This window comes from Aquila chrysaetos, chromosome 1 (genome assembly GCF_900496995.4).
Source record: "Aquila chrysaetos chrysaetos chromosome 1, bAquChr1.4, whole genome shotgun sequence".
Taxonomy (NCBI): Eukaryota; Metazoa; Chordata; class Aves; order Accipitriformes; family Accipitridae; genus Aquila; species Aquila chrysaetos.
In genome coordinates, this window is record NC_044004.1 from 33,664,956 (window position 1) to 33,679,452 (window position 14,497).

The 14,497-nt window shown below is 44.3% G+C and overlaps 1 protein-coding gene across 1 annotated transcript in view; it reads left to right on the forward strand.

Annotated features, from left to right (window-relative positions):
* Positions 1 to 8,928: 8,928 nt before the first annotated feature.
* ZDHHC2 (zinc finger DHHC-type palmitoyltransferase 2) overlaps positions 8,929 to 14,497 on the forward strand; it is a 37,880-nt gene continuing 32,311 nt past the window's right edge. Inside the window, exon 1 of the mRNA XM_030016481.2 lies at positions 8,929 to 9,191. Coding sequence (XP_029872341.1) covers positions 9,020 to 9,191 — 172 coding nt within the window. The 5' untranslated portion in view covers positions 8,929 to 9,019. The remainder of the gene's footprint in view (positions 9,192 to 14,497) is intronic.

Here is a 14,497-nt window from a genome sequence, read left to right on the forward strand (position 1 = left end):
GGCTCTACAAAGAGATCTGGACAGGCTGGATCAATGGGCCAAGGCCAATCGTATGAAGTTCAACAAGGCCAAGTGCCAGGTCCTGCCCTTCGGTCACAACAACCCCATGCAGCGCTACAGGCTTGGGGAAGAGCGGCTGGAAAGCTGCCCGGCAGAGAAAGACCTGGGGGTGCTGGTTGACAGCCGGCTGAATATGAGCCAGCAGTGTGCCCAGGTGGGCAAGAAGGCCAATGGCATCCTGGCCTGTATCAGAAATAGTGTGTTCAGCAGGAGCAGGGAGGTGATTGTTCCCCTGTACTCGGCACTGGTGAGGCCGCACCTCGAGTACTGTGTTCAGTTTTGGGCCCCTCACTCCAGGAAGGACATTGAGGTGCTGGAGCGTGTCCAGAGAAGGGCAACCAAGTTGGTGAGGGGCCTGGAGCACAAGTCTTATGAGGAGCAGCTGAGGGAACTGGGGTTGTTTAGTCTGGAGAAAAGGAGGCTGAGGGGAGACCTTATCGCTCTCTACAACTACCTGAAGGGGGGTTGTAGTGAGGTGGGTGCTGGTCTCTTCTGTCAGATGGCTGGAGACAGGACAAGAGGAAATGGCCACAAGTTGCACCAGGGGAGGTTTAGGTTGGATATTAGGAAAAATTTCTTTATTGAGAGGGTTGTCAGACATTGGAATAGGCTGCCCAGGGAAGCGGTTGAGTCACCATCCCTGGAGGTATTCAAAAAGCGCGTAGACAAGGCACTCCAGAACATGGTTTAGTGGGCATGGTTGATGGTTGGACTCAATGATCTTGAAGGTCTTTTCCAACCTAAATGATTCTATGAGTCTATGTTTTGACAGTAAGTCAATACAAATTACTTGCACTGCAAGTGCATGTATTGTATGCCATAGAAGAAAGTTATCAGCCTGAAGAAATACTATTTAACAGTGACTTGCAGCATATTGTTGGTCATACTGCCTGGTTTTCTATGGTTATTTGATCTCCTCTTTTCCATCTAAATATCAGGATAAGGATGCTTTGAAACGAAACGAGAAAAAAAATTAGAGAGGAGTTTTTCACTTTGCTTTGATTCAACTTTGCATAATATTCTTTACATAATGATGTGGTTTGCTGTCTTGTCCCACTGAGGACATTTTCAAGACAGTTTCTAGCAAAAGAACTCCAGACTAATACTTGCAGAAGGAAAAGAATCAGACCAAAAGTTCAGTATTGAAAAAACGAATCTCAGACAAAAGTAATTTGTAGCAATGCCAAGTCTGAACTCCCCTTAAAATTAAGCCAAAACTAAAATGAATATTTTCTAATATATGTGAGGTCTGAATGTACAGTATTTTTCCCTATATCTGAAAATCCATGAAAGCATTTGGCACCCTGAACCTGTCAGCAGATGGTGCCCTTGGATATATTATGTTCTTTTTCTTACACACACAATTAAATACACGGGGGTGTGCTTTAATCTTGAATGAATAATGTTAGTTATTACTGCTAGTTTGACTGATAAATTCCTCCCACAGAGGAACATTATTATTAGCTAGAAGTGTTCCATAAAAATATTAGTACCCACTTGAAAATCTTAATATAAATACCTCATTTTATATATATATAAAAAGTACACAAAGCTGAGTTACCTATTTATATGTCCACCTTAATTTAAAAATAAAGGAAATTAAATTAATATGATTTTACAGGAACTTTTCCAGTTCCTGTTTCATAGTTATCTATTGGAAGTAACTTTTCATTTACAGTTTTCTTCTGACAATAAATTTATAATCCTTCTCCTTTTTAAGCAGCCATACCTATACACCACGTTTTTTAATAAGTGGTGTTACTGTTAAGTGGGTTTAGGTGATTTGCCTGAGGTTGTAAGTTCTGGTCTGAAACAATGAACTTTAACTCGCTCTAACCCTGATTCAGAATCTACAACCTAGATTCAAAAGAGCGTAGTGCTGTAAAGATAAACTTTCAGGTATTCAAATCTCTGCAGTAAAATACTGAGTCTGAAGTTAGTCACCTAGGCTCTTCAAAAAAATGCATGCAGAGTATTGCACGAGATCCAGAAATACCACAAACTGTTTTAAATCGGTAAACTAGCTAACCAGGCAGTACTGAGTATAGGGGCGTTGTAAGATGTTGCTCCTGAGAGCTGTGCATTCTCATGGGCTTTCTTTCGTGGCCAGTAGCACGTGCGTGACAGAGGGGTGAGATGGCTCAGTTAAGAATTAACACAGCCAAAAAACCCCACACATGTATGTATAGATGTGACTCAGTGAAACGGCTCCCCATTACAGAAGCACTGGGTACAGCATATGAGAGGGGGTGGAAACACATTGCCTGAAGCAGAGATGAAGAGCATGATAATGGCAGTCTGGATTCAGAGAGACTTGAGCTGCTGTGGTAGTTGCTATCAAATTATGCTTCTTGCCAGAGATAACGTAGCTCGTAAAAAGAATATGTCCTTGCACTTGGAAACTGCTTGACAAAACCCAGTACAAGGAGCAGGGACTGGAATCCAGAAGTCCCACGTTTGGGCAGATGCCCTCAGAGGCTGCCAAAGCATTTACTTTCTTTGGTCCCATGAATCTTACATCCTTTTCTATATCATTTTATAAAGACAGCGGACAAATTGCCAAAACCGGCCTACACACTGGCAATTAAAACACTTCCATGGGAAGTGGAAAGAAAGCAATTGTGGCTGTCACTGCATGTTGTGCAGAGACATATTCTCAGGATCCCCAGCAATAGAAAGCATGAACATGGGAAGGTGTCTCATCCCTGGACAATGATCAAACCTGGATGTGTGACCAAGGTACTGAGTTACTCAGCCCTGTCAAGGCATTTCAGGGCATTAGCTGTGTAAGAGTGGGTTTAAATTGCCTGATCTAAAAAAAAAAAGAGGCTGTCAGACTGGTATTAGATGCCTGCTTTTGGAGTCAACCATTAAGCCACATAACTTCTACTCCAAAGGGCAAAAACCACTGGATCAGTGCACACAGCATGGGATGTCACTAGATGAGATAAGGTTTCTTACATACAGCTCTTTAGGGGCTTTCCACTCTAGGGGTCATGATTTTTGCCTAGAGATATGTACAGTAGAACTGGTTTCAATTTCTCCCATTTTTCCCACCTTAAGTGGCAAAAGAGGAAGCAGCAGGGGAATGAAACTCCAAGATGAATAAGTCTGGGGAAAAACAATGAAATGAAAAAATTGCCACTGAAAGTGACAGAAGAGTGGGTGGATAATAAGCCCAAATACGACTTTAAACAACTTCCCTGAAGGCAGACTCTGACAAATACAGTATTGTATCAATTCAGGGGTAGCAATCAAGAAATTCCAGGAAGGACTTCATTACTTGAAAAGGAGCTAAATGACCCTCTCTCGTGGAGAGCCAGGCAAATTTCCACATTGTGGAAAAGTTAAAAAAAAAAAAAATCATATGACAACAATTAGGTTTGGGTATCCAAACAGTTGCAAATAATTAAGTACCTAGCTAGGATGAAGGGAGAACAAGAAGATGAATACATCTGGGCCAGCCCTCCAATTAAAATACATCTGACAGCTAGACTGAGACTAGAGAGGCTACTAAGCTGCTTGTTTTCATGTAGCTGGGAGTCACGAACTATACACAGATGGTACTTGACTCCAGCTGGGATGCAACATACATTTCTAAGTGATATCTATGCCAGAGACATTGCAGAGAGTTTTTTTTTTTGTACATGTGGTAAGTGTGGTCCAACACCCAAACATTCTGGAGAGAAGCAAGCAGCACAGTCGCTGTTGTGAAGGTCAGAGAGCATCCCTGTAGAGCCACAGGTTCACCTAACTAGTGCCCTGTGCCTCTATGTCTGTGCCTATGTGTATTCCTCCTTCTAGCTCCTGGTCTGTGTATTGCACTTGTGGGAAGGCAAATATTTATACTCCTGTCCTATTGTCCCTCTCCTCTTGCTGCTGCACAGAATATGTGGGACATGTGGTGCAAGAAGAAGTATTCCACCATATCAGATTGCTTACATAGAGGAGGAGATGTTCCGAGTATATAAGCCATGAATTCCAGTCAGATTCTCTGAAAAACAGTTTCTGAATTAAGCTTATTTTGCTTGTGTGTTTATCATTCACTGTATTCTGCATGTACTTAGTTTGGGATTTTTTTAATTGAACAAATAATGAAAGAAATACTGTGTTTAAAATAATCAGAATATTATGAGATTATAAAATGAATCATGCCTTATCACTTTCAAACTGTTCTAGCCCAGTAAAGCTGTGACATCTTAAAATGATCTAATACCATGAAGTCTTATTTTTCCACAGTCAATTGTTGTAATGGTAGTCTTAAGAGTTCAGTGTAATTTTACAGCTGAAATTTAATGAGCTAGATACACATATAGTATTTGCAGGTACTCATCATAACCTATGAAGGGACAATAACTGTGAACATCTATGGCCAACCATGGATATTATATCTGCAGGAGCCTAAATGAACACTGAAGTAACTCCTTGACAAACGCTCTTACTACAGTAGTGTGGTATTCAAATCACGTATACTTTAAGAACACTGTTAATTTACATAATCACTTTTGTTTCTTACCTTTTGTGGCTCATTTTACTTTTTTATTCCTATTGTTTTGAAATTCTATGACCCTTCAAACTGGTACAAAACTGAGGTCTGAAAAGGCTCTATGCTAAACTATCGATAAGAGATACTTTTTCTCTGCCATATATTAAACATCCTCTCTCACTTGAGATTTCCTTTTATTTTGCCGCCATTACTTTATGACATTGATTATCAGGAAATGTTTATCATGTCTTAATAAAATACATTCAAGCCATCTGTGTAACTTCATTAGATGTGTACAAACCTTCTACTACTGTTTGCTCTAGATGGGCAACTTACCAAGATCTGAATTCCTACTACAGTTTCTTCCTTCTTAAATGCCCAGAATGCTCTTAACAGCTATCCATATACAGTGAGTATTGCAGACTTGCAGCATGATCTGACTATAATTTAAGTATCAAAGAACTTTAATGTCAGCAATTAGAACCACAGTGTAATTCTTTAGATAAAGTTGGTTCAACAAAGCAGAACCCCCTGACTTGCACAGGAGTAGTTTTTAATGCGGACTGCACACTAGGGTACCAAGATGACTTCCTTTGGAAAGAGGCACTGTTTGCATTCTCCGCTTCTGGATCTGAACCCAGCTAGCATCTACCTGTCAGCGCATGTGGAAGGAGAAAGCACCTGCTTTGTTAACGTCATCTGACCGAGGACCTTGGCAAGTGGGATGACGAGGAGAAGAGGGGAAGCCAAACGTACAGAGGCACAAACCCGACCAAACAACGCTCACAGAGACAACAGCAGGGAACAGCCCTGGTCAGCCAGACTGATCAGCAAGGGTATGTGGAGCGGGAGGATGCTTGTCTCAGCAAGACGAGCTGGATGAGGACCTTGTCAAAATGCAGTGAGCACCAAGCTGGCGAGTCAGGGACCGTGGGGCAGGTTAAGAGGGCCTGGGGTCTGGGCGGGGGTGTCAGACAGCCAGGGAGGCCGTGCCTGTAGTCAGGGATCTGCAACTGCACGTGTGCTTGTGAGCACAGAGTTGGGGGGGGGGGGGGGGTGTGCTTTCTCTAGTGAACCTCAGCCCCGACAGCCGAAGGGGAGAAGGGAACTTGGCTGTCGGTACTTGTGTGAGTCCTACACATAGATGCTGTTGAAGTTGCCACTGGTTGAGCAGGAAAAGCAGCAGCCACGTCCACCAGCCTGGGACAGGGACGCCGGGTCCCTGCGCTAGGCTCCAGCAGCAGGGCAGACGGATGCCTGGCCCCAGCGCTGCGGGTGGCAGCCCTTCTTGTAACATCCCTTCACGCTACCTGATACAAAGAATAGTCAGACATGGTAATATCAGAAATGTATTCCAGAAGAGACACTTTTAAAAAAAATCCACCAGCAATACCTTGCATATACCTTGTCTGAGGGGAAAAGCTGAGCGGTTCCACTCATGACAACATTTTGTTTTGATTTGCCAAAGACTCAAGCCTCCTCTTCAAACCCCAGCTACCTTCAGCCCAGCTCGTGACGAGAAGAAAAGCCAGTAAACTACCTTTGTTTCCTCTTTTTCCTGTGAACGTTTCACACAAGCATCAATAAACCGTGCCCCGAGTAACCTCTCTCTCTGTCGAGAGAGGCTGCCCGAGTACAGTCATTTGGGAAATCTGTCCATGAATACCTAAGGGTTTAGATTATCCCAGGATTTACTTTTGCCATAATGCAGTACTCCCTTGAATACACTCGCTCTTGAGTTGTTCTCCTGCTACCTAAAATTTCTGCAGGTCATACCACAGAGAGAGGAGGAAGAGGAAAGGAACAGAAGAAAGGGTCTCAAGACCCATCTGGAGAGCGGTAAGACTCATGGAGGGAATAGAGCAGAACTGTCTGTGGGCAGGGAGGGGAGCAAGAGAGCCCACATCCATGGGGAGAAACCACAAGCGCGAGGGCAAGAGAGAGGGATTCTTCATAGCTCTCTGACCAAAGGATGCTCCAAGGTAATCGGGAATATCGGTCAAGGCAGGCTTTTTTGTCCCAGCCAAATTAAAGTGAGGTTTGCCTGTTTGTTTCACTAGACAGGCTAGTTTTGAACCAGAATGACCATGACTTTGGAGCTCTAATACAGAGTATAGTATAAAAATAATTACTAATGTAATTATTAGCATACTAAATAACAAAATTCTGATTATTGTGGAATCTGAGGAGGTTGGCACTGGCCATGGAAAAGTCAGAAGGCTGGACTACAGAAGCCCAATTCCATGAAGGAGTAATAAAAAGCCTCTGACCAGAAATTGTATGACATAAGGTCTTTGTAACACATCATCTTTTTATTCCCGCATCTCTGGCAAACTGCCACCTCTCTATATACATAATTTTGTATGATAACTATTATTTCAAGGAATTAATTACTATGTTAAAAAGTGTTCTCTACTGTGTACCATGGCATGTGTTGTTAATAAGCCCCTATCACATGCAACATTTTAAAACGGTTTATAGGAGAAAGCTTTTCATAGCCCCTAAGTGGGATGCAAAAACTAATTCACCCTTATGAATACAGTTTCCAGCTGCTAACTTCTCATGGTACAGCCACGTGTCCGTGGAAACGCACAACACATTAGATGCGTTATCCTTTGTACCTGAGAGAGCTCACTGTCAGGTATTTCCATCAAATGAATTAAATTGCCTTCATTTGTTTTAACTTTTGCCAGTAAAGCACGGGGTATGCCTTCAAGCGGTGGCAAGTTTGTTCCTTATACTTCTAAAATCTGTTTTGAATAACCATGGATGTTCTCATTAAACATACTAAAGTAAAATCCTTTAAATGTTCTATTAAGATGTTGGCCTCAGTGATGATTTACATAATTAACTACAGGAAAAATGAAATGGCTTTATTGTCTATGTCACGTTGGTTTTGGTCCCTTTCCTCTTCTTTTGTGAAATACAGTATGTTGGCATATAAAGTCTAGTTTTTCCGTACCATTCACTATATCTCTGCCTTTTTAATGTATAATACATAATTCCCCATCATGCAGAATCTTTTCTTAAGTTATTATATTCCCATCTTTCGCTGGCATCATATTCTGTTTATTTCTCTTCTGTAATGACTATGCATTGCGGAGATGGTTTCACTGAGCCATTCACGATGATATACGTGTCTTTTTCTTGAATAGGTGAAGATCATTTACTGCTGTGGGATATGTAATATTCCTCTCGATTCATCATTCTGTATTGCTCTTTCACCCGGTTCACTGTGGCTAACTGAAATTCCTCAGCCTAATCTTACAATAATGAGAGGCGCGTGATTTTGTATGGCATAAAAACACTGCAGCCATACGGTCAACTTCTTCTTCCATCTCTTCAATAAACACGCTAACAACTCTGTTTCATACTCTGGAACCTGGCAGCACACCTACTATTTTTGTCTTATTTTCTCTATTTTTTTTCTCTCTCGCAGCCTGTTTTTAATCAATGGCAGCCACGTGCCATCCAGGTTGTGATTACTTAGCTTCATGCGTAGTCTCCTGTGTGGGACATTATACCAGCCTTTTTTCCAAGTCCAAACACATTTTCACCAACCAGCTCTTTCCTACCTACCGCGCCACCGACGCTCTGAGAGACTCTGGCAGATTGCAGAAATACTACGGGCCGTGCTCAGCATTTCTAATTCTGGAACGGTAATTCAGCAACCATTTGGGTGCACATACTGCAACGCAGCCTGGGTTTACTATGACATTTCACAAGCGTTTCATTACGATGGCCATAGCGTAAAGCCTTTTCGGGAAAGAGTGAGTCAGCACAGCCCTTCGCCGCCTTCCCTTGGCAGAACATCTGCCGAGAGCAGGGCCGGCCACCGCGGCCTCTGGCTGGCTGTGACACGGCAGCCCGCGACGCTTGTTGTTCGTTACACCTTATGCTGAAACATCATTCGCAAATGAGGCAGCGCTCTTCCTAACCAAGCGATTTAAAAGTATTTCCGCGGGCGGTGAAGTACCACCATCCCTAATTTCGGAGGCAGAAAAGCCGGAGGAAGCTGCGCGGGGCACCGGGCGTTAAACGGGGGCAGACGTCATCGGCGCCTCCACCCACGTAACGCTCAAGCGCTCCTGCACGTGCCGGGTGCCCGAGGCGCGTAACTCCTTTTGTGATGAGCTGAGCTGAGCTGAGCTGCTCCGGGGCCCGGCCCCAAACTTTACGGGAGAGCTTCCCGCTATCGCCCGCGGCAGGCGGCGGGAACGGCCGCTTCCCTGCCAGGCCCGGGGCGGCCGCAGCCAGAGCCTAGCCGGGCCCCGCGGCGACGCTCCGGCCTCCCCTTCGGCCCTTCCCCCCTGCCCTGCCCTGTGCCCTGCCCGCAGGGAGGGAGCGGCCGGCGGGCGGGCGGTGGGAGGAGCGGCCCTGCCGGAGAGCCCTGTCAGCGCGGGAGGGAGGGACCGGGGCGGGCTCCGGCGGGGTGCGCGGCCGGGGCCCGGGCCCCCGGAGCGAGCGGTCGGGATGCGGTGCGGGAAGATGGCGGCACCGCCGCCGCCGCCGCCAGCCGGGGCGGCGGGCGCTTGGGGCGGCGTGCGGCGGCGCTGCCAGCGGCTGCTGTACTGGGTGCCGGTGCTCTTCATCTCCAGCATCCTCTGCTGGTCCTACTACGCCTATGTCACCCAGCTCTGCCTGCGTGAGTGCTGCCGCCGCGGCGGGCGGGGGGGCTCCCGCGGGACGGGGGTGGGCGCCGCCGCCTCCCCCGCTTCTGCCGGGAGAGCGCAGCCGCCCGCGCCTGCCGGGACGGGGCCGGCGGGGGAGACGGGGGGGGCGGCGGCGGCGGTGGCTGTTGTTTGTCGGCGCCGGGGCTGTCCCTGGCCGCCGCCACGCCCGCCGGCCGGGGCCGGGGCCGGGGCCGGGGTTGCGCCGCAGGAAGCGGTCGGCGACGGGCTGGGCTGGGCTGGAGGCTGGCGGAGCGACCCAGCCCGCAGCCCGGTCGCCTCTGGACGGCCGGGGTCGTGCTGGCATCCGCGCTGCCTTGTGCAGTCCTGTCCTTCCCCCCCCCCCCCCCCCCCCCCCCCCCGCGACCTGGTCGCGCGTGGTTTCCACTTCCACGCGAGGAGGGAGCCGATCGCACGGGGGTTTTCACGGGCGTGAGGTTTCCTCCGTGGCGGGCATAGCGTGTGACACCCCAACCCTGAAGATGGGACCTTGAGACGCCCCGTGCAGACGGCATGAGTGAAGTTAGCGGTCCCTTTGTTTTCCTCCCACTGCGTGACAGCACTTACATACATGTGTATATGTAAAAACAGGGTCTCCTGTCAGCTAAGGTGGAAGCGGGAACGGGTAACAGAAAATCCCCGAGTCTCCCCATACCACTCTCAAGTCATCTAGAAAATGCCTGGCTGTCACAACTTCTTGCTCCGCCTTTGGCATCGGCAGCCTGCAATTCATTCAGAAGTCATCCTGACCGTGCATCTTGGCTCTTCCTTAGCGTTGGGCAAATAATCACATACTGGAGATTGGGTGTGATCTGAGTACTTGTGTGAATTTGAGTAGTTGAGCCAGGAGTACTTGTTAAATGACCAGCTCACTAGGCTCTCTTGAATTAATTTCAGTTTCTGTCGTGGTTTGTCTTGTAGAAAACAATTTAATCTTTGAATTTTAGAGGCTAATGTATGGCGTACTGATGTTTTGTAAACAGTATTATAATAATGGCACAAAGGAATACAAATTAGCTGTTGTCTCCCCTTCCCTCTCTACTGTAGGTAACGTTCATAGTGAGTGTTGGTCATTTAGCGTCTGTTTAAGGAACAGGGGTGAGGGGAGAATACCCAACTGAAGCTGAGGGCATTTATATGCATATATAACTTTGCCAGACTTCAGCTTTCATATTTAAAATCTCAGCAGTCTGGTATCTAATTTTGGATTTCTTTTTTTTTTTTTTTCTCTTCTTTTCTCAAACAGAAGACTGTGATAAAATTTTTGTCCTACAGATGCTTGGCTGAGCAGTTGAGATATTAAGCAAAAAACGATTGCCAGGCCTAGCACCTCTGTTTTGCAGGGAGGTGTTAAGAGTTGGTGTGGTTCCTATATCGGAGGTGGGCTTTTACATATTTTTTTCACTAACAACATTCAAATCTGTTAGCTTTAAATGCTGTTCTTCAACTAGAAAGTGGGACTTGAGTTGCTGCACCCTCACGAGAGGAGGACTCAAGTGTCTACATCCAGTGCAAGGAAGCGAATTGTCTAGAACGTTGTGGGAGTAGCTGACTGAGTGAGCCTGGAAAGGGGAGCTGTAAGCTGGTATGAGGACAGCAAGGATATTTCGGGGGAAAGTGACCCTCTAGTTAACATCTGTCCTAATGCACACAGCCCCGTGGTGCTTACACAGCGAAGTAGGCTTGATTTGGGCACTACTGTTTGAGTGATCGACTGTATTTTTTATTGTGTGTAATTCTGTATAACAGAGGAAAATTGGGTTTTAGCTTACCTGACAGCAGGTACCTCTTAGGGCAATGGCATGCTTGAAACTTACTTCAGACTATTAACTGTGGTACCATGATGCCTTGAGAACCACTCAAAGCAAAAGGCCTGTCATGGGAGGGAATGAAGAGAGAATCCTGAGGCTCTGCTAAAGCGTCTTTTACTGAATTCCTTTCTATGGACAAAGGTGATTTTTTTGTTTGTTTGGTTGTTTTTTTTCTTGTTCCCCTGCCCACCCCTCTTCCCCATTCTGCCTGGCTCACCAGTTTTTGAATTCAGCATAATTGTTGTCCGCAGCTTCCGTTAATTCCATCTTTTGTCTATATCTGGATGTTTTCCCTCGTTTTTGGCATATTAAGATAAAATAAACGTATGTCTTGTCTTACTAATGAGTATTTAGTGTAAACAACAGAAGGAATAGCTAACAACTCTGAGAATGAAAGCCAACGACAGGAATAGACTAAGCATTTCAGTGCTTTGAAGCCAGCCTGTCTACTCAGTGCATCTTTTATTCCTGCAACACTGACTGCTAAAGAGGACGTATATACCTGCTTATTTTACTGCAGCTTGTCATTGATGCTACCAGCAACGTACAGGGAACAGTGTTAACCATTGTGCAGTAGGATTTAGCAAGGACTTTGCATAGTTGTTAAGTGGTTTCTTTGAGCTTTTAATAATGAGAAAGTGTTTCAAATGTAGTATTTTGGATGTTTTTTTGCAACTCCTACTGAGTGTTGTAGGAGGGACGTTACACTTTTTTAAAAAAAGAGAAAGCCTACTGAGATGATCCCTTTCATCCCTAAAGCTGAGTAGTTAACAGTATTGAGTACCATTTTAGGAAAAAAAAAAAAAAGGTTTTAGAAACAGAAAAATGAATCCACAAGTTTTAACTGCAGTATTACCATGTCTAGAGTTCTATCTCTTTTGTTAGTGGATTCAGTTAAGTGCTCGTGCTGCTTTAACCTTTAAGGAAAAGGAGAAAGGTATTGAACACTAGCAAATGGTTATCTTCTTCCTGCTGGTTATAGAATACTGGGATTAAATGTGTAAATTAATTGGGTTTTAAAACACCTGACTAGAAATTGCTTCTCTCTAATCCAGTTCCATTCTCTCGATTTTGCCATTATTGTCACCTCACAACCCCTGTCTGGCAGTAGTAGTTGTCTTCTTCCCCCAGATAACTTCCTTTGTGTGTAAAATTAATGGGCCCTTAAGTATTCCTTCCCTTAAAAAAATTTGAATGTGTTTATGAAAACCTGAAGTTTACAGATTTATTGTTCTTCCTCTAAAAAGATGAGGAAATACAGGCAATGTGCAATGAGTACATTGAACTTCCATAGCTGAAGCTACTGAAATTTCAACCTAGGTTATATGGAACAATAAACAGTAACATGAAGTGCAAATGGAATTCTCTCCCCTGGCTCCTGCATCCATGTGTCTCTACTCAGAAAATACATACTGGATTCAGTAAACTATATGCAAAGAAAATAATTATTCTTATGACTTCCTTCTTATGTGTATCTCTAACTTGGGTTAGTAGAACTATAAGGGACTTAGAGTAGTTATCCACTCCATGCTTTGGGTAAGGCAGAACCAGTAGGTATTTACAGTTTCTGACAGTTGTTTGTCAGAAATGTTCTTTACAAACTCAGATGTTGAGATGCTTTTTGGTTTTTTGTTCTGTTTTCCTGCCAGTTCATGACTTGGAGTTGTATATGAGAAGGAAAATGTGAAAATTTGACAGTGCTGTGACAGACGTTTTTAGTGACAATATCAACTGTGCTGATGAAAAGGTTATCCAATAAATATAAATTGGTTGTATATGTTAAGTTTTGGTCCATTTTTATGTGTCACTGATTTGAATTCTAAGGATAATGCTCTTGCTCAGGGAATCCTGTCTGAAAATGCAGCTTGAATGTGTAATTTTGAAGGAGGAAAATACGTTTGCTGTGGAACATAAAGTGGTGAATAAGCATTGCCTGACTACTTCAGTGAAGGGAAAGGAAGGACATACTCCCACCCAGGTGAGTGATTTGGCTGATTTGGAGAAGAATAAGTGACCTCAGCTCAGTTGAAGAGGGCGACAAGAAGACATGCACAATACAGTCAGGAGAGCTCATAAGCCACTTCTTCAGTTTTGGAGTAGAATATGTGACTGGGATCTGTCCACTGCTACCTTCACTGTGGAACAGAAAAATGTGAAATGACACCCAACTGCCAAAGATGTTAATGATTGTGAAAGATTTTTGCTGGGGGATCAGATTGGTTAGTGCTGAATTGAGGTTTTTGACTCTGTGTAACATCAGTGGAATGGAATTATAGCAGGATAAAAAGCTGCTTAATTCATCACAGTTTAGAGGCAGAATTAATGCGTGCCCTGTAGGCATGGCACAGTGTCATCAGGGGATCAGAAACGGCAGAAAATATGGAGACAGAAGCTGACAGAGGAAAAAAAAAAAGAAAAAATAAAAGGTGGGGCCCAAGATTTGGTCAGCTGGATGTGAACTCTTTGCTCAGTATGTTCTCCAAATGGATCAAAAGATTTATGGTACTTGGTGCTCATGTCCTGTGATCGACAGCTTCCATTTGGCTATAGAATTACAAGTACATTGTAACATTGCAGCTGGCTGTAGTCAAATACCAGTTAAATACTCTGCCTGTACATTGGCTGCTTAGGTAGCAAAGGACTTCGGTCAAAGCAAATTTGTATTTTTATACCGTATTTTGCAAATACCACATTTTTTCCTTTTCTGAGATCCCTGGTTACTTTCAGAAAAGTTTCAAAACTGGCAGCTGAAGTGAAATTGGTTTCTGAATTTTAGCCAGCAGTACTCCTGTACATTTCTCAAATTTCATTTGATTTCTTTCTCAGACTTTCAGAGGCAGCTGCCATTCTCCACTTCTGAAATTGAAGTCTGTGTTAAGTATGACTGGTTATCTCTCCATGTAGTGCCTAGTATACTACCTGGAGGGTTTGTGCCTTGAAAGTTAAACCATGGCTTTAAGTTGAAAACATAAGGTCTATGGTGAAGATATAATTATTAGGTAAGATTGTGTTTTCAGTTAAAGATTTAACACTGCTTGATACATAACAGCTTGAATGGATGTTCTTGTCAGGGTGTACTCTTTGTGTGCTAAAAAGGGTCTGATCATACAACTTCTCTAGAAGTAGTCTTCACTCTTCAGTTAGTCCTTGTGACTTGGAAAGTAAATGGGAAGTTTGTAAAGAAGAAGGATTAGATTAATTCTTAGACATACGCAGTTCAAAAGTAGTAGTTTTGTGACCCTACCTAAATAGCATAGCTTGCTGCTACGTAGGTGGGTGTTGATGTAGTTTGATAGACACAGCATTAGGGGTTAAAATGAATTTACTGACACATTCACAAAAACTGTTAAATCCAAATGTATGGGTTATTGATGACTATTTATGCCAACCTTAAATCTCACAGAAATATTTCTGTTACTTTTGTCCTGAAGCGAGGCACTGGTGGCAAAGTCTCCACCTTGTCACTCTGA